Source organism: Chelonoidis abingdonii, chromosome 1 (assembly GCF_003597395.2).
Source record: "Chelonoidis abingdonii isolate Lonesome George chromosome 1, CheloAbing_2.0, whole genome shotgun sequence".
NCBI lineage: Eukaryota > Metazoa > Chordata > Testudines > Testudinidae > Chelonoidis > Chelonoidis abingdonii.
This window is the reverse complement of record NC_133769.1, coordinates 49200934-49221834: the sequence shown is the minus strand read 5'-3', so window position 1 is coordinate 49221834 and position 20901 is coordinate 49200934. Positions and strand designations below refer to the sequence as shown.

Genomic DNA, 20901 nt, shown 5'->3' with positions numbered 1-20901 from the left:
TCCTGATTGGTCCTCTTGTCAGGTGTTTGGTTCCCTTTGTTAACCCTTTACAGGTGAAAGAAATATTAACCCTTAGCTATCTGTTTATGACACCTTTGCTAGACAAATACTACCTTGTGCATCCCTCTCCAAACCCCTTGATAGCATGGATCCCTCAGGACCTATGCTGTCATACAAATACTAGTATGATACTGACTTTTACCCCCACCATACATCTTGTATGGCAAAAAGCTATTAGTCTCTAGGGCCAGGATGCTGCAGGCATCAGCTATCTCCTTTCCCCTCCACCCCCCAACTGCTCCCACCTGCATGCCCCTGCTTCCAAAACCATAGAGCTGCCAACCCGCAGAGGGGAATTCTATGCTGCTTGTACATCTCCCTCACTCCCTCTCTGCACGTACCAGCTATTATTGCCTAATGCTTGTGAGGTTTTTGGTTTCTCAGGGTGTGCATCATCTGTGGCATTATTTGGCCCTCAGGACTACAGGAGTTGGCCCTAAATCCATCCCAGGAAAAACAAATGAGGGAGATGACCATATAGGGAGCAGGCTGTTTTGAATTAATTGCATATACAGTCTTAGTCACTCTTTCAACAAAATAAGTTACTTTCCATAACAATTTAAATAATTGTTCATAGGTTCTTTCATATATCTTGTCTCATCTGGCAGTGATTGAAAACATACAGGGGAGGGGGGCAAGGAGGAATCCTGGTCCCTTTGAAGTCAATAACAAAACTTCTACAGGCCTATATGGGGCCTGGATTTCACGTTGTATTTATACAGCTTTGAGGAGAATTGTGAACTGAACTTTGTCCCTTGAAAAAAACTAAGCTCATGTGTGGAATGTATATATGCATTGGTATGTCCTCAGTGTAACTAACACCCACATTGCTATGTGTTCAGAACCACAAAATCTCCTCTGTAAACTTGTTTTACTACTAGAAATTCTTTTCCTATTCTTTGTGAAAATTGTTCAGAGTATCACCTCAATAGCTCCTCTCTCATTCATATTGTCTGAGTTTTTTTGCTGTGGATTTTTACAGGGGCTAGCACTGGCTCATTTTGTATGGATTGCACCTTTACAAGTGGTGCTACTGATGGGACTGCTGTTGGACATGTTAGGGCCCTCAGCATTTTGTGGATTTGGCTTTCTGATAATTGTGGCCCTTTTCCAAGCCTGGTTAGGACGAAAGATGATGAAGTACAGGTGACAAAATTTTAAAGATGTTCTAAATAATTGTATGTTTTCACAAGGCATATTGCTTTATGAGATTTATAGTCCTCACTTAAAGATGTTACTCTGTTAGAGTCTGGTCTTCTGAGGAGAGGATTACAAAAAAGATATCTGAAGTAAAGAAAACACAATAGACGAACTTGGAGAAAAGTAGAAAAATATTATTGGGCTAATGTGATGTGTTTCTTTAATCAACTAATATATTAATAATTAATTGGTAGTCTTACGATTTGTTTGTAAGATTATTTCACATATGGGGGATATTCCTGACTGAAATCAATGGGACTCCATTGATAAGCACAAAATCTGGTCCTGTTTCCAAATCTCAGTATTTATATAGGTTTTGGTTGTTTGCTTTGCAACTGTGTTTATAGCCATTGCCTTGCAAAGCAAGATCTCAACTTTTTTTTGCCTCTTCATAAAATAAATAAAATTGAAAGAAAAATGGAGGAAGTCAGAGGGAAATAATGGAAGAAAAGGAGATTAAAAAGCAAACTGGAGATTGGGAGAGCGGGAACACACATCAGAATACAGGAAATAAGAAACAAAAATGATTTTAGTTAAGTTCGTTGAGCCAAATTCATCCCCAAAGTCAATGGAGGTTCCTCCTTGAAGACAGTGGAGTTCATCCAGGGCTGAATTTAGTCCCTTTTTCTTAATGAACAATGTTTAAAAATAAAATCGAATTCTGAAGATAAAGAGATACTATTGTGAACATACACAAAGCCAAACCGTACTTACCTTACACCGGAATTCCCACTGATAGGTCACAAATGAGTAAAATGAGCACAATTTGCCCCATAAAATGGCAGAGAAGGCATGACCCTACATTCCTTGTGAACTTCACTTGCCTCTTAATCAGAATTTGGACGGTGCAAAGAATGTAGTTTCAGGGTCTTATTTATTAACATTGAGTGTGTAAATCTTAAAAATTAAGTTTTTAATATGTGGAAACTAGTGAGAAATTGTATAAAATATTAAGACTTACTATCAGTTATGTGAGTCATATTTCCTAGAGTTTGTTTTCTTCATAATGCATTAATTATTAGTCTTTTAATGCACAGTATTGTTCACTATTATTATGTAATGCCTTATTATTTTACAGAGACAGGAGGGGAGGAAAGACAAATGAGAGACTTGTGATCACCTCAGAAATAATTGAGAACATACAGTCAGTTAAAGCTTATTGTTGGGAAGATGCAATGGAAAAAATGATTGAAAGCCTTCGAGAGTAAGTGTATTCATTTGTCAGTCTCATTTCTATAAGGTTAAAAAAAAGATTAAAATTCTTAGATGCCTATGAATAGCATCCACTATTACATTAGTTAGGAAACAAGATCCATAAATATTCATCCTTCATAAACAGGCCATCAGCAGGAGGTGAGAGGAACATTCCCTCACTGTGGTTTCATTTCCCCCCAATTTATCAAGTGCATTAAGGAAGTTTTGTGGTTCTGTTTTTTGCTTTCTCCAAAGCGTTTGATATAAGCAACCCTTACTGACAGGGCATGAGTGGAGATGGTCCATTGGTCTGTTGTTTCCATCTTGCTGTATAAAGCAACTAGCCCCCTCAGATGGTGTTTCATGTATTATAAAAGCAATGCAGAGAAAAACTCCCTTTCTGGGCTTGGAAACAGCTGTTTTTTTATCTCTAAAACTTTCATGGTTATGGAAAAATAATCAGAAGACCTGACTACTTAGCTATTTGTAACTCTGACTTTCAATGTTACCATTTAACAGGTACAGGTAAAGACAATCCTAGCATTTGTATTTATTTCTAGCTAACCTATTCCTCACCCTACCAAAAAAAAAAGTGGTGTGTGTGTGTGTTTATGATTATTCAAGGCTTTCTTCCAGTTCCTAAGCTGAGGTATGAATCCTCTGTAGCTATTTTGCATGGACTTCATTAAAGACCCCTTCAAATCTTGTAATACAAGGCTGTTGGGGTCATGTCATGTTTAAGAGTTAGAAGTACTCCTGCTTTACATGGCCATACTGAATTTATAAATGTGATAATCTGTGAAATCTTTGTGCAACTGCCCATTTTAACTTCCAGAGTTGAAAGTATAAACCACTACAGTTTGAGCCACAGAGCCAGGCTCCCTACAGGAGAGCTGTAGCAGATTCATAACCAGCACAGATTGGGCATGGTGGGGAGGAAGAGACATAACACATGCGGTCCAGTGGGTTACTCTTGTGTCAAACCTATTGGAGTAGTGCATCTAGTCCCACAGAAAGAGTAGGAATTAAGCTTCACGTGTGTGGATGGGAAAATAACAAAAAAGAACAGAGAAATGTAAGGACCATATTTCATGTAAATAAAAGGAATGAAATAATATTATTACCCAAACATATCCTTATTGTTCAGCTGCTTATGTTGTGCCTTTTAAAAGGCAACCCATAAAAAGTGCAGCGCTTGTTTCTTTCAGTGCAGAGAAGTCCTTGAAAATGATGGTGCCTGTAATCTGTTTTGATTCAATATGGGCTGAGAGGCTGAGTTTGGATCCAGATCTGAATTAGGGTTGGCTGAGGTTCAGATTCCAGGCTGAATCAAAGCAAGGTCTTAGATATCATAGAGCCAAAAACTCATGAGTTGTTCTTGTGAGATTTGGGCCGCACCCTGTAAGTACTAAAGAAGTGAACAGAGATGTATATCTCTACGCTGAATGTTGCACAAATCTGTAGAAAGGCTATTCTGTATTATGTTCCACAGGTTTATTGACCCTATTAAGTTTTTAAAGAACCCTGTTGGTTTAATAACTTTTGTTATGTTATGTATGACGTTTCTTTAAGAGAAAATGGCAGAAATGTCATGAAATCATCTTACCTCACATACACTTTCTTCCCTCTTTGGCCACCCCACAGAGCAGCAAATGGGGCTTTTACCATGTTCATCTACACACCAGCCAACAGTGCTAGCTACCTTGAAAGTCTGTAGCGCAGGCACACTCCTCTGGAATGATATGGCTTTGCACTGCCACCAACACAGGCTGTGCCTTAAAGACATAGATGAGCTCATATTAATGGTAAATCTCCTCCACAACAGGCATCTGAACAACACCTGTACACATCCCTGAAATGCCAGAGAAGTGGCATGGCCTCTGTAACAAATCAAGATGTCCTGACAGCTTAAAAAAAAATTCTGGGCTCTGGCAGAGCAAGAGAGGAAGTGAATTCTAAAAATTCAAGTACCCTCATAGGAAAAAAAAAAAATCATCTCCACCATCTTTTGAGCAGTCCCCTTTCATTTAAAGCAAGGCAATTTCAGCATCTATGCTTTTTACAACTGTTTCAATAGGATATGAAAACACAGGTAGTCTCCCAGGCAAGCTTATTCCAAACCATTTTGGATTTTAAAAGGTTAGTGAGCTTCTAGAGACACAGAATTCCTATTACTAAAGATCCTGGGAGCTCCAGTGACGAGAAACATCTGTGATGACGTATATTCACTGAATGATTAAACTCAGACATCTAAGGTTGAAATAGTGCAGTAAAGGGTGCCTGTTTCTACCATATTATGGCACTGCTATCAGAAAGCTCCTTGCAGTTAAGCACAAGGAGATAAGAAACTGTTGTTCTCTAATGTGTTTCACATAGTCCTAGAGGTTTTTTTTTCTACATACCTACAAAGCAGTGTTTTTTGTGTTATATACTTCCTTCCCGCATCCCATCCCCAAATTCAGGTTTTTCCTAGGGATTTAGTTTCCTCCTTTTCACTTTAATCCCTGGTGCATCTCTTCTCCCTCTTCCCCCCCCCTTCTCTTTTCCTCTCCATTCTTTGACTCTTTGTATTGTTGCTGTACTTGACAAAGGGTCTCTTCTGCTGGCAGTTCTCTAAAGCAGCATATCAGTTGATCTAAATTTTCCATTTTCTATGGATGCCATCACTGCGAAAGATGTACAAAACCTAACATATCTAGAAGGGAATAGCCTCAGGTCCCTGTTGCTGTTAATTCACAGGAAGATAATGGGCCCAATCCCTGCCCTCAGTAAGAATTTTATCTCAATAAGGACAGAGGGCCAAATCCTACTCTCCTGCCAGAGAAAGGCTAGAAAACTGGGAAAGTTCCTGAATTTCCTCCAAATCATTCTGGACAAGGTTTTCCCACTACAGAACAGGGAGGGGTGTGATGCTTCTTGCTGGCAAGGAGTTGTAGAGAAACTCTACCCTTTTCAGAACATTAGCTCAGGGACTGAGTCTCTCTCTATTAGGTTCTGGACCTCCCTGCCCATCAACTGTGGTAAAATGACTCCTTTAAGAGTCATACTTTTTTTGGTTTCTCAAGCATGCCTGGCCCAAGGCCCCTTCTGGGCAAATTTGACAGGGGAGTAAGATGCCATGTGAGAGATTTCTGACAACTATCATTGTGGGAATAATCTTGTGGCTTTGTAGGGGATAACACCTTGGTAAGTGACTTATTTCAGCCACTCTCTATCCCTGCTCAGCCATGCTGCTCAAAACTGCAGGCTCCTAATTTGTAGAGATTGGGGGTTAGAGTGACAAAAAGAGTTAGATGCCCAACTTCCATTTTAGGTGTGAATCAGGCTCCACTGGGATTCACAATCCCCCTCTCAGATGCTGCTGAACCCTTTTTGCAGTAAAATTTCCCTAGGATCCTATTCTGCCTGTGAGCATGCACACTGCAGCCCCAGGCCAGGCATCTAGACACTTAAGCCCCAGAGTGATGCAGAAACTGGGGTAAGATAAGTGCTTCTTGCCTAACTCACCTGTGGAACCTGATCCAGTAAGTGGGCTGAGAGCTTGCCTACCAAATCTCCTGCATAACTTTTAGCACAGTGACTAGGTTACTCCCCTGTCATGTGGGAGATCCCCAGTTCAAATTCTCCCTCCACCTCAAGGGAAAAAGGGATTTGAATGGGGGTTTCCCACTTCTCAGATGAGAGCTCTAGCCACTGGGCTATGTGCTAATCTGATCTGGGGCTTCCTCAGTCTCTCATGTTGAAGAATGTTCCCCTGTGAATAAGTACTTTTAAAAAGTCATTGGATCAGGGGACTGGCCCTGTGTCTCCCATCCCTCTCACATGACTGACTCTGTAGCCTGGTCCTGAGAGCATTCTTCCCTTCTCTCTCTGGCCCAACAATCCTTTTGTTATTGAGCCACAGTGCACCCTTCAACAGGAGAGAGTGAGGGAGTCCAGCATCAGAATATCCCATAAACCAGTGAACTCACCTGAGAGGTGACAGATCCCTGTTCAAATCTTTCTCCCTCCCAGGTGGAGAGGAGGCTTGCAGTGCAGGTCTCCCACATCACAGATGAGAATTCTAACTACTGGCTAAAAGTTATGAGGAATCCCTCCTCCCTGCCACACTGTTTCTTGCAAAAACAGCATAGGCACCAAATGTCAAGAGAGGGCTGGCAGCTGAGAATCCCAAGCAGAGGGAGATGCCTTCCTGCAGCAAAGACTTAGGTGACTGTCTCCAAGAGATGAGCGGGGCTTAGCACACACCTCTTAGCCTGGCACCTCCATTGGCTAGTTTAGGCAGGGAGCTGCCTGGAATGCTGGCTTTTGTGAATCCCATTCTAAGGCACCTGTCTCTCCCCGTTCATTGTACAGGGAGTCTAGGCACCCAACCCCAGCTTTGTGAATCCTGGTGATTTTCTACCCACCTAAAAGTTAGGCATGATGACACTGAGCATTCCCATGTTTCTTTGTGAATTTAACTCTAGCTGTACATGATTTTAGGAGTCTGAGGGAACAGGGGATGCTGCTGCTTGGTTCACATTTTGTCAGAGGGAAAGGCACTGAGCCTATTTTTGTGAGTTTACCTGCATTCCCAAAGCAGCAAGTTTGATCTGACTCAGTAAAGACTTCAGAGCTAGGCCCAAGACAAAAGAGAGCAGTTTGTAATGTTGGGTTCTATATCCAACTTTTTGTCTGTATTTACCTATGACTTTGACCAGGCTTGTGTTAAAAACACAACAAGCAAATATTTTGCTAAGATTTTCAGGCTTGCTTTGTGCTTAAATATCCAACATCAGCTTCTCAGAATAGATCAATTACTCTCAAAGCATACATTTCCAGAAAAAAATCTCCTGTCCAGCCTGCACTGCAGATCTCTCATCTGCAACATGGCTCTTATTTGCCTACATTGCACTCACATCTCTTGTGAAGCGTCCATTGACTTCTTAATCAGATGCTGGTTTCTTGAAGTGTTTTCTGAATCCTACTGTCATGTTTTCAATGAAAACATATTTACATTTTTCCTATGATGCTTTTACATCAAACTTTGTACACTCCAGTTGATTAACATGCAGGCGCCTTTTCTCTGGAAATATTTGAGAGCGCACACCCTTGGGTTGGGATAGCCCAGAAAGAAGTAGAAATGGTAAAGGTGCAATTGCAAGAACAGGAGATTTTCTGAACATAAATTTCTGATGGGCAGATAAGGTTAGTTGCATGGTATATCATTGCGAAAGAGAAAATGTTTATAGAAATAGCAAGCATCACTGGGAGTGAAGGCTTGAGTCCCTGTCCATCTCCAAACAAAAGATATACTCTTGTTTATAGCTTACCTCACCTCTCCCACAGTCTAGTTTTATTAACAAAAAGGTAATGCCAAAATAACACTACATAACCCCTAGCCTTGGCTTGCTGCTCTAGGGTTTCTTCTTTCAGGACCCATCTGTCTCACATGCTCACGCTACCAGAGGACTACTTCACCTCCTTTATATTCAGTCCTTAATATAAAGTGAGACACACCTACCACTCAATATTAATTAATCTGCAACAGTCAGTATGGTTCCAACAGTTACTAATAGGTCAGGGCAACAGGAAAATCCTGTTTCTGAGTTACAGAAAGATACATTTGAATATACCCACATCCCCAGAAAAAAAATTGTTATGCCCTGTCCATTTTAAAATCTGTTCTGCTAGATGTTGGAGTATTTTATATGAAGACAGAATATAGACTTAGTGGGCAAAATTATGCCCTGAGAAATGTCAGTGGGAGTTGCATAAGTGTATCTACTTCCCGTCCCTTAAGCTATCACCCTAATAGTAGGAACTGGGTCACTTCTTCAGTAGTCTTGGAAAGTAATCACAAACATGGACACATAGTTAGGCCTGTGTCACTAAATTTTTCACCCACCTTTCTGTCACTATGAGCAATGAATCTTTACACTTCTTTTTTTGACAGAGCTGAACTGAAACTGACCCGAAAAGCTGCATATGTGAAATATTTCAACAGTTCAGCCTTCTTCTTCTCAGGTTTTTTTGTGGTGTTTTTGGCTGTGCTTCCCTATGCGCTGGAGCATGGAATTATCCTCCGACAAATATTTACCACCATCTCATTCTGCATTGTTCTTCGAATGACAATCACTAGGCAGTTCCCCTGGGCTGTGCAGACATGGTATGACTCTCTTGGAGCAATCAACAAAATACAGGTACAGTACATAAACGAATATCCTTTCAGCTACAAAACCTAATTCTTTATAGTACCTTATTTTGTCAATCCATCATCAAAAGCACACAGCACTGATGCTCTTTCATCATATAACATGAATTGCTTTTATGGAACTTCATTAAATGTTGTAAGTCTCAGCATTTTGCATATAGTTCCCCAGTCAATATATATATAAAAAAGATTTTCTGATCTAAAGTCACCTCAGAACCACACTGTTTAAAAGGGAAGCACGTCCAAGTTATTTCCTCTTGCCTGTAGAATAAATCTTTCAGCAGAATTTAAACATGGCAAGGGGCAATCCTTGCATACATCAAACACCCACTGATGTCAACAGTAGTTTTGGATGTGTGCAGTGAATTCAAGATGGGGTCTTATGAGATGGATCACTTTAAAATGCTGTTTCAGATCTCCCTTGGAATTCTTATAGTTTTTTTGGTCCAAATCTCATCAGCTCACTCAATTTTTTTTGTTAAAGTTATTTAATAAATGTTTATAATTAATAAGATAAGAATGTGTGAGCTAGTACTTATAAATAGACCTGAATCATAATATGGGATTAGAACAGTCCTAAACTGGCTTTTTGTTTGTTTGAGTTGAGTGAGGGACGGGAGAAAGAGAGGACCAGGAACAAAAGAGGGCTGGACAGGGGAAACTCTGATCTGGATTTCATGCTTGTCTGATCTCTGCACTTTGCAAAGGATCAAATCTAAACTGCCGTGTTTGAGATCCAGATCTATGACAGAAAGGACAAACCCCACACGGGACCAGGGCAGGAAGTATTTAAAGGTCTGTCTGTAGGGTTGCCTCCTGGAATCAGGCCCTATCTCCTGGAGGCTCCTAAAGCTGAACTTGGAGATTTTAGCTGCTGAAAGTCTGGTGGCACAGTGGGGCTAAGGGAGGCTCCCTGCCTGCCCTGACTCCATGCTGCCCCAGAAAGCGGCTGGCACGTCCCTGCAGCCTCTTGGGATGAGGGGTGGGTGGTGCCGCATGCTGCCCCCCCCCCCCCCAGTGCCAACTCTGCAGCTCCCATCGGCCATGAAGTGTAGCCAATGGGAGCTGTGGGAGCAGTTCTTGTGCATGTGGGCAGTGCGCAGAGTCCCCTCCCCCCCTCCACAGGGACCGCAGGGATGTGACAGCCACTTCTGGAAGTGGCACGGGGCAAGGGCAGATAGGGAGCCTGCCTTAGCCCTGCTGTGCCACCACCCAGGAGCTGCCTGAGGTAAGCGCCTCCCGACTGGAGCCTGCACCCCCTCCTGCACTCCAACCCCCTACCCCAGCCCTCTCCTCCACCCAAACTCTCTCCTAGAGCTTGCATGCTGCACCTCCTCCTGAACCCTAACTCCCTGTGCCAGGCTCAGCCCAGAGCCCCTTCCCACACTCCGAACTTCTCGGGCCCACCTCTCAGCCCAGAGCCTGCACCCCATCCTGCACTCCAACCCCCTGCCACAGCCTGGTGAAAGTGAGTGAGGGTGGAGGAGAGTGAGAGAGAGAGGGAGAGGGGATAGAGTGAGTGGGACAGGGCCTCAGAAAAGGGACAGAGCAGGGGTGGGGCCTCTGGGCAGAACCAGGTCAGGTGATGCAGCAGGGGTGTTTGAGTTTGTGTGATTAGACAGCTGGCAGCCCTATCTGTCTGGCTGACAGGGAGCGAAGCTGTCCTTGCCTAAATCACCACATAGGTACTACCTAAAGAATAAATTTAGGTGCCTAAGACTTTAGTCCTACAAATACTTCTACCATTTTAATTATACAACCTTAAAGCTGCAATAGCAAAGATCTGTTATACAAAACTTTCCTTGGTGGTGGATATACTTTGCTAATTAACTCAGTTTTTTTGCGGTCATGGGGTAAGTGAGAAAGAACAGATAAGTGGTTTGTTTCTTTGCATACCAATATTTCGAACTATTTGTTTAACAAAGATTTTGACTGGTTGCATGACATTGCCCAATGTAAGCCCTTAAAATCAAGGATATACCAAGTTCTTATAATCATTCTTAATCAGACTCTGGTGCCCATACAGTACATTTCCACTGGTGGTGACAGAGTCTCCATCTTCACAAGCAACTTCCTGGTGCTTCCAACAGATAAGGAAACACACTACACACAAAACATATTCATCTCCTTTGCACTAGAACATAAAAATACAATGATAAGACTGAATACCAGCTAATGCTGCTGAAGTTGATATAAATGCACTGGTTAACTGTGCTGTGTATTATCTGTTTGTGTGTCATTGTGTAGTCTAATACCCTTTGCTGTAATCTATTGTCATTGCACCTACAGGATTTCTTGCAAAAAGAGGAATATAAAACTCTGGAGTATAATTTAACAACAACTGGTGTTGAGCTGGAAAAAGTAACAGCCTTCTGGGATGAGGTTAGAACTTAAACCAAACAAAATAAAATTACTAGAAATATTTTTTAATTTCAGATTTTTTCCCATTAATTACACAGAATAAAACAAAACAGAAATAAAACCCCACAACCTTTTTCTGGATCATCTGCTCTAATCCCAGGGCCCCTGCCCTAGTTTAGCATTGTCTGCTAACCAATCCCTTAGTTAGGGAAAACTTGCTCTCTCCGTTGGCTGCCCACCCCTATTAGGGAAGACTGCTTTCTGGGGCATGTGATGGGTGAGAAAGTGTGCTATCTTGGGAAAATCACATTTAAACATGTCAAATTATGCCAAGATGGAAATTTTGGAGGAAGCACCTGTTTGCATTTTGGCAGCATCTCACTGCTTATTCCCAATTGATTCGGCTCCCATGCTGGTATCAGTCTCCAAAACTGTATTGACGCTGGAAAAAACAGCAAAGTTAAAGGTGCCTGCACTTATCACCCCAACTTTAGCAAAAAGCCAAGTTTATTGTAAAGATCATTAATAAATTTATTATTTTAAAAATGTAATAATGAAATCATGTAGATCTAAGAAAACAAATGTTAGAGTAAGTGCATACTTTTCTTACCTGGATTAAAAAAAAATACAGCTCTACAGTATTGTATACGTATCTGCATATGTCTGTCTTCTGTTTGTTGCCTGTCTAATATTTTTGCAGGGAATTGGGGAGATATTTATAAAAGCAAAGCAGGGGAGCAGAAAAGTTTCCAGCAATGATAATAATCTCCTCTTTAGTAACTTTCCACTTCATGGAACTCCTGTTCTTAAAGATATCAACTTTAAAATTGAGAAAGGAGAGCTGTTAACTGTTTCTGGATCTACTGGGGCAGGCAAGGTATTCCAATTTCTACCTCACTGATAAAATATAAAATATTGTTTGGCAAAAGTGTTTTATAAATATGATTAAATTGTTCTTGTTTTAACTATAATATGGTATTAATTTATTGCAACATACCTGATTATCTTCTTCCCATGCTATGCTCTCTGCCTAAGCTATGTCAAAGCCTCTAGTTTGAATGGAACGGCCAAAGGACTTCTATTGTATTTTTCATGATAGGGCAATATACTAGAGTATATATATATATAGGCCATATACAAGTAAATACAACCTCAGATTTTGTATTCCTAAGACAGACACTAGTTAGCTAATTGTTTTTGATCCAATCCTGATTTTCTTTTATTATATTTACTGGTTAAAATACTTGGTCCATTGAAGTCAGTGGAAAAACTCCCATCAGCTTCAATCTCAAGCATTATTTTTAAGTATTGATACCAGTGGGAATTGCATTGTAGACTAGGCATAATAAAATGCAAGTATGAAAAAGTTACTGATGATATTTTTGACTGTATGTGAAGCAAGGACACAACATTTTCCTCAGAAACTAACAGAAGAACAATTTTGACATGTTATTCCAGTCACTTTTAGTCTAATGTGGTTATTCCCCTTGGTCCAGTATTTATAATCTTAAACTAACAATTTAAATAAAATATGGTTTCACAGATTCTGAGGCGAGAAGGGATGACTGTGATCATCTAGTCTGATCTCCTGTATAACACAGGCTGTAGAACTTTCCTGAAATAATCCCTGTTTGAACTAGAATATATAGGAAAAAAAACAGTCTTGATTTAAAAATTACTACTGATGAAGAATCTGCCACAACCCTTAGTAAATTGTTTCAGTGGACAATTGCCCTCAATGATAGTCTTCATCTGGAGAATCCATTTCCTTGAGTTACTTAAAACAATAATCTATTATACAAGAATTTAGGAAAAGGAAAGCTTTTCCCCCCAAAACATTTAATCCTTATTGTCCTTCTTTTGGCTAAAGTCATTATTGGCACGTCAAGGTATAACCAAAACCCATGAACCACAGAAACAGAATATACGTTATTTTTGTCTATAATTGGTATCTGCAAAAGGCATTTTTCTGGACTTGGAAAACCGCAGAAGTGTGACAACTTTTTAGGAGTGTTTTACCAGCAGACACTTTAGTTTGAGCAAATTAGAAGTTATATTAGAGACATAGGATTAAAGCAACCTGGCAGATGCTAGATGTGTGAAACACTCTAAATGCTTAATCCTGTGAAATATTGGACCTAGTGTTTAACCTGGTGAAGCAGGCATTTTGGAGAACTGAGGCTCTGGGGCAGGGGAATGATATACCACACAAGATTCTCCAGGAATATTTTACTATTAGTCAAACTTCCTCTAAACTTCACACCATAAAATTGTGACTTAAGAAGATTTATGGAGTTTTTGGCAACCAAGTCCCAGCTATGCTGATTATTTATTAGTGATAAGAATACCATTAGCGTGCCTCTTGTAACATATATTTCCTTGTATTTCTCAATTCTGTTCTTTGATCAGGTAGCCAACACTGTCTAGGCAAGGTTACTACTAGCTACTGATTAACTTTGAAATTATAACATGTCAGTATTGAAATTACAATCAATTCTTTTATGAAGAGAAATACGAAACACTAGCCATACTTATGTCATGAATTCATGTGGCTGAGTTAACAGTTACAGAGGAAAAATCGGATCAAACTGAGTTGCCTATGTGAATAATTAAACATCCACAAAAAAGTTACACTTTTCAAGGCTACACAGGTGGAAAGATTTCTGAGCCTGCATGCGACTTCCACTACCAATGAAAAGCAACACATTTTGCATGTGTCGTGGGATAGAGGAAGACATTAAACGAAATAACTGGTGATGACAAAACTGAATAATAACCTTCTCTCACACTCACTCTCTCTCTCTCACACACACTCATTTATTTAAATCACTCAGGCCTGAATCTAAAATGTGCCTGTGGAACCATCACATGACTTAAGTCAGGTGAGGGACCCAATAACACAGGATGTGGAGCTTAACTATGCAAGACATCAAGCAGCTACCACAATTGCTCATGCAAACTGTTATGTGTATGCCAAAATGAAACTGTCTCACTGGTAAAGTAAATTTGAAAAAAATGCCTCTCTTATATGACACTGTTAGTTTTACTGCACTGGTCTAAGCTGTTTTGATCTTTGTTTCTTAGCCAAATATCTGCTCAGTTCAGTTTGCCAGCTGATCAGAATGCAGAATTCTCAGCTGCTATACTAGAATAGCTACATGGCATTATACACTACTGTCCTCATTTACTGAGAATGAAATTCATCCCAGTTTAGAAGCCTTTACAGGGCCCTATGCACCACCAAAGTCTCCACTAAATACAGTTTGGTGTTGGATAGGTGCTTATATGGACTCTCTGCACAGGATAAATACATTGTAATAGAGTACAAGCTATTTATTAAGATGACTCACATATGCTGAGCATCTGTTACAGTTGTGTAGATCTGATATATTAACTGTTAATTATTTTCAGACTTCTCTCTTGATGTTGATAATGGGAGAGTTGGAGCCTTCAGAAGGTAAAATCAAGCACAGTGGAAGGATTTCCTTTTCTCCACAAGTTTCCTGGATCATGCCTGGAACAATCAAAGAAAACATAATCTTTGGTGTGTCCTATGATGAATACAGATATAAGAGTGTCATCAAGGCCTGTCAACTAGAAGAGGTCAGTCTTAAAATAAAAATTCTCTTATGATCTATGATAGGTCACATGACTCAAATCAGATGTGGGACCCAACAATCCAGGGTATGGAGTTGAACTGAACAGATATCCTGCAGCCATGGTCAATTCAGAAAACTCAGCAAGGGCTTCTTACAGTCAAGGTGTACCTTTGTTCAAGAAGAGGATGTACCTCATAGGTTTATGCATCACTGACTCTTCTTTTTACACCTCTGGATAGGACAGTTCCCTCCAGTTGAGCCAACTGCTCTCCCCTCATGGCTTCACTCAAGGCAGTCTCTGCACAGAAGGTGGAAAGCTGTGTTAGCTGCATTACTTGGAGAGCAGGGATTAACCCTTCTTTAGCTAGTCAGTGGATGGGAGGTACACATCCTCTCACATAGATGCTTTCTCTCACTGCTGTCACAAGCACCATTGTCATGTCACAAGAATCACAATTAAGTTGCTGTTTCTAGCATGCCAAAGGCAAATGGGATTACTGGAGCAGAGACTCCTTCCAGACAAATAGGAAGGGGAGAAAAAGGGGAAGATGCCTTCAAATGATTTCTGCCCAGCCCACTCAAATGACTGCAACTGAATGTACTATTTACTGTGATCACTTTAGCCAGTGACTCTCACAGATTACTTGCTGTCAGCTAGAAGAGGTCAGTATTTTAGCTTTGTTTGTAAGTTATTTGTAATTGCTCAGATAACTCATCATGCAGGCAAATTTAACCGTGTGTGTTTGTTATCACTGCATGATTGGGTTCTCTAGTCACATGGTATTATTTTTATTCCAGCTAAATTGTGAAATTACAATGCCAAAGGAGTGATTATGATTAAAGACACGGGGCCTTGGGTTCTGTTGGAGAGGGTGGGACTAGAGCTGGAGTTAGAAGGAGCTAAGTCATCAGGATTAGAGAATTTTAGGATATTTTAAACCAGGGGATGGGGAACCTGCAGGCCAGATCCTACCCGCTGCTTCATTTCATCTGGCCCATGGCAAGTCTACACACCATGGGCCGGAAGCTCTAAGCCTGGGCGCGCCCCATGGAGCTGGAGCCATGAGCACTGGCTTGCCCCGCTGAAGGGAGAAGCTGGGGTCGCCAAGAAGTTAAAAGTCTGTTCGGCTCCATGCAGCTCCCAGAAGCGGCTGGCATGTCCGTGCGGCCCCTAGGTGAAGCAGTGATCACGGAACTGAGGGAAGCTCAGTGCGCTGGTCCTGCCCCCAGCTATGGCCAATGGGAGCTGCAAGGGCAGTGCCTGTAGGCACAGCACAGAGCCCTCTGGCCCCTCTACCTAGGGGCTGGACATGGCAGTTGCTTCTGGGAGCAGCATGGAGCCAGGGCAGACATAGAGACTGCCTTAGCCCTGCTGTGCCACCAACCAGGAGCCGCCTGAGGTAAACGCCACTTAGTGGGAGCCCGCATCTCCTGCTCCAGGTCGGAACCCCCTCCCACACCCTAACTCCCTCCCAGATCCTGCACCCCTACCCCCACCCCCTGCCCCAGCCCCCTGTCTGCAGTCCAAATCCCTTGGCTCCAGCCTGGAGCCCCTTTCTGCACCCTAATCCCATCATTCCCAGCCCCATCCCAGAGCCCACACTGGATTCCTTATCTCCTCCCACACTCCAATCCCCTGCCCCAACCTGAGTCCCCTCTCGCACCCTGAATCCCTCATTTCAGGCCTCATCCTTGAGCCTAGGGGAAACCCCAAGCCTCTGCATCGCCCCCCACCCCCGCCATGAGTGCTGGCTCACTCTGCTACGGGGGGAAGCTCCGACCCTCCGTGCCCCTCTGCAGGTCTGTGTGTGGCCCGCAATTGACTTTTTCTCTGGGCCAGTGGCCCGTGATAGAAAAAAGGTTCCCCTCCTGTTTTAAACTTTGCCCTTTTTGGCATTTGAGTCTGGCCTTCCTTGAGACATCACTGCTAGAAAAGTTAGGCCACTATATAGTTTGATAGAGTGAATTCAGACTTCAGTTTAGTTTTTTCTTGCCACATTCACACAAAGGATTTATGTGAAGGCCTGGTTGCAAATTTTCCATCAAAATATTCGTTGACAGAAAAGTGGGTTTTAGGCTAGATGACTTTTTTGCTTGCCATGGAAAATTATTTTTTTGTCTAAATATTTCCCAAAAAACAAAAGATTGTGGCCAACAATGGGAATTGTAGTTTGCTCTTTGTTTCCCCATTCTCCCCTGTGGGCCAGGATCCCAGCTGGACCACATCTCCCACAGAGCAACACAGTCAGTTGCAGTTTCTCCTCACTAAAAAGGGGAGACTCTCTGTTGTATTATGGGAGATGTTGTCCAGCTGGGGTACCTGTCCACAGAGGAGAATGAGGACACAAGGATCAAAGTACAACTTCCGTGAGGCACCATAACTCCCATTTTCAGCAGGAAACTCAAAATTTCCTGTGCAAGATTTCAATGACAACTAAAAGTTTGTTTCCCCAGAGGGAAGAAATTTCAGCTCTATTAGTGTGAGTATTCATGAACTCTGTGCCAGTCCCCTGTTTTCTGTCATCTGTTGGCATTTACAACAGTTATTGCACAGACAAAACTAGTAATTGTGGGCAGTTGCATGTGCACAAGCCCATAACAGCCTCTGTGCCAAGGTTGTTGTGTTAGTGCACACAATGACCAAGGAAACTAATGACCTGTAAAGGGAATTACAGATGAAGTAATAACTATCAAAGCAAAGGAGGGAGAAATAAGTCATCATGTGAACTGTTCAGGGCCCATGCAGATACCAGGAGCCAGCTCTAACATGGACACTAATGGTGTAGCTTTGTCATCACAACCCAGTCCTTTGCTAGAGGCAGACCTTGGTGATCTGTTGCTCAGAAAATGCAGTCTCTTTGCACATTGTGACTCAGATTAAGGAGCCCTTATGAGAACAGGGGACGTGGCACAGACTATTATTCAGGGAAGGATGATGTAGGGAAGAACAGCATATCCAGAGAAGAGTGTTCTTCATGGTTTTTCATCATTTCAGAAAGGTTGATGGTGGTAGCAATGTGACACTAATTCCTGAGAAGGGAGGAGGAAAATTGGGCTGCTCACAAAATATTTACTTCACCTATATCTTAGTTTAATTTGCTGTTTGTGATTTGAGATAGAAATGTTTCTGTTCCTTGACTGGATGACAAATTTTATAAGCAGTGGGAAAGCACTTTTGGCATGAAAAACAAATCACTTTATTAGTCCTGATCCCTTCAACCAGTGCTTCCTATTGACTTCAGTGGGCACTGGATCAGGCCCTTAACACAAACCAAGAATAACCATTCTGCAACATTCATGTGAAGGTGTTTGCATTAATAGAAGCAAACAGAAAGGGGAAAATATGATAAGCTATTTGAATTTAAAAAAAAAATTGTGAATAGTTTCCCCAGCTGCATATGAAACTGTCTAAGCCCACAGAGTAAGCCTATTATAAAAACATTCACAGTAAGGTCTGATGCTTCTTACCAAAGTTTCTACCTATTTTGGATGTTAAAAGCCAAACAATCATATTTTAAGTGTGTTTATTCTTTCAGAATAGATCTAAGTACCAAAATGTCTTTACAGAAAATGGAATTAACAACCTTTACATATGATTAGGGATAGCCAGAAATTCCAGAACAGCTGTTTATTGAATGAGAAAAAAATGCTTCAGGATGATGAGTATGGTAATAGTGGAGCCTCTAGGACTGTGCGAAAGATCCCAGGAACTGTGTGAAAGGTCTAGAATCTCAGAGCTGCTCAAAATTAGGAGGAGTGATACAGAGCTACTCAACATGAGAAAGCGATACTGCTACTTATGAGCTTAGTCTATTAGCAGGGAGTTTCCAGGGAGGGACACCACATGAGTTTTGTGAAACACCAAGCAAACCAACTGTGGAGGCCCTGTGACCAAAGTTTGCAGGTTCTAGTACGCATAACCTACACAAACAGGACGCAGCAAGGTTGGCTCAGGTGAGTTCTGCCAGCACTGTTGTTTAGAAATGGTCAAAAATTTTCATTCAGAAATCTTTTTTCAGTGAAAAGTTTTCATAGAAACTGAATTCTCCATGAAAAATGAACATTTTCCTTAAAATAAATAAATTAAATAAATGGGGATTTAATTGAAAAAACCCAAACCCTAAAAACTATTTTTTCCTCAGCTGAAAATAGAAAATATTTAAGCAAAAAACCTGAAAAATTTAGATACTATTTTTGTTGTGACAAAAAATATGTTCATCAAAATTTTTAAACAACAATATTTTTGTTATTTACTACTTTTTTAACTCTTATAAAACTATTTACTGGGAAAAATGTCTGCATAAAGTGCTCAGTTTTGCTATTTTTCCACACCAAAACTGCCATTGATTTTAATGGAGAGTTGCGGGCCAGATTTTAAAGGCCTCAGCACCCAGCACTCTTCTTGACACTCATGGCCAGATTTTCAAAAGAGCTCAGTATCCAGTGTAAACTACTGCAGGATCAAGTCCTATTTAACATCCAGTTCCAGAGGGGTAGCCGTGTTAGTCTGGATCTGTAAATGCATCCGACGAAGTGGGTATTCACCCACGAAAGCTCATGCTCCAAAACATCTGTTAGTCTATAAGGTGCCACAGGATTCTTTGCTGCTTTAACATCCAGTTCGTAATTGATACATTGAGGTGGGCTCCATGTACACCATATGTTTCTTGCTGCTGTCAGATCATGGTTCCGGACAAGTGTTTTTATCACAGTGAAACACAAAAGTGTATTTTGTAAAGATGTATTGCACTAGAGATTGTCTGTATTTATTCCACTCAGCATCTAAGATCTTTTCACTCACCCAGCCTTGTCACAAGACAGCGCTCTTGTTTTGATCTATGTATTGAAGACAACAGATATTTAAACTAGCTTAGCAAAGTCTTTCTTTAGGTCATACATTGAAAGTTATTTTCTTTTAGATCCAGTCAAGCAAGAAAACAATAGATGGTCTGTTTTAAGATAAGAGGAGGTTACTGTACTTTATCTCCATGCAGGATACAATTAAATAATAAAGTATTTTTTATAGGTTTAAGGCCTTACTGTATATGCCACTGATACTCAAAGAACAGTCTGAGTTTTGATTAGCAGTTTGACAGGAAATTTATTAAGACTTTCTGAAGAAGAGGTCCTGGCTTTGTTCCATGCTAGGCCTTCTGCCACAGGCTGCTGCATGAGTCCAGCCTTATAGCTGTTGTCAACATAGATCCAAGAACCAACCTGTTTTCTCTGTAAGGGCCATGCTGTGCATCCCCTGCAATAAGACAGGAAATTCCTAGAATGATGGGAAGGTTAACAATACTGGTCAGCCTCATGACTGCTGACTGCTCTCCATCCCATGGGTGCCAGCTGTTGAATCTAACCCATATCTTTTAGGTCTCTAAGCCTCTGTAGCTAGTGCCAGTGAGGTGAGCAGCCGGCTAGCATTAGAAAAAGTGTTATTAAATAGTTCCTGTCAGTAGTTCAAGACACTGCCCTGAGAGTAAAAAAGAATGAGCAGATGTCTTCATAATGGCAGGAGGAAGCTTTGGGACCATGTGGACTCTGAACAAACTAGCATTACACTATGACCAGGGAAAAATCCAGCAGGAACTCTTCCCTCACACAGTGTCTAGTCTTATCAATCACCTCTTCGGTCTTTCTAGCTTCTACAAAATTTCTGAGGAAACACTGTAGAGAAGATTAAAAATGATGAAAACCAATGTTAATTCCCTACCTACAGCCTCAGGTAAATCTTTTAGGCTCAATTGTGTGCTTAAGGCAGAGCCCTGCGTTTGGTGGGGATGGTGTGGATCACCAAGAAGTTTCTGCCTGTGCTCTGTCATACCCCTTTATGAATGACCAAATAGTCCATCTGACTGAGCGAAGGGGCCGCAATTGTTTCTGGCTGTTACATAGGCTATGCAAAAGGGGTTGGAGATGATGGTGGAGGAAAACTCATCTCCTCGCTGCACATCTGCAGAAGGACCAGTCTGAAGGCTTGTCTGCATGGGAAGATAGCATGCAGCAAGGCAGGGTGTGAATCTACAGCATACCTGCTGTTTATGCACTAACTCACTGTGTGGACACTGCCACAGACAGGGGCGGCTCTAGACATTTTGCCGCCCCAAGCACAGCGTCATGCCGCAGGGGGCGCTCTGCTGCTCTCCGGTCCTGCAGTTCCGGTGGACCTCCCACAGGTGTGCCTGCGAGAGGTCCACTGAAGCTGCGGGACCAGCGGACCCTCCGCAGGCAAACTGCCGAAGGCACTCTGCCTGCCGCCCTCCCAGCGACCAGCAGAGCCACCCCCCCCCC

The 20901-nt window shown here is 41.7% G+C and overlaps 1 protein-coding gene across 1 annotated transcript in view; it reads left to right on the top strand.

The window, feature by feature from the left end:
- CFTR (CF transmembrane conductance regulator) overlaps nt 1-20901 on the top strand; it is a 121835-nt gene that overhangs the window by 17121 nt on the left and 83813 nt on the right. The window contains exons 6-11 of the mRNA XM_075071370.1: nt 1043-1206; nt 2339-2464; nt 8393-8639; nt 10940-11032; nt 11712-11888; nt 14423-14614. Of these exons, the coding sequence (XP_074927471.1) occupies nt 1043-1206; nt 2339-2464; nt 8393-8639; nt 10940-11032; nt 11712-11888; nt 14423-14614 (999 nt within the window). The remainder of the gene's footprint in view (nt 1-1042; nt 1207-2338; nt 2465-8392; nt 8640-10939; nt 11033-11711; nt 11889-14422; nt 14615-20901) is intronic.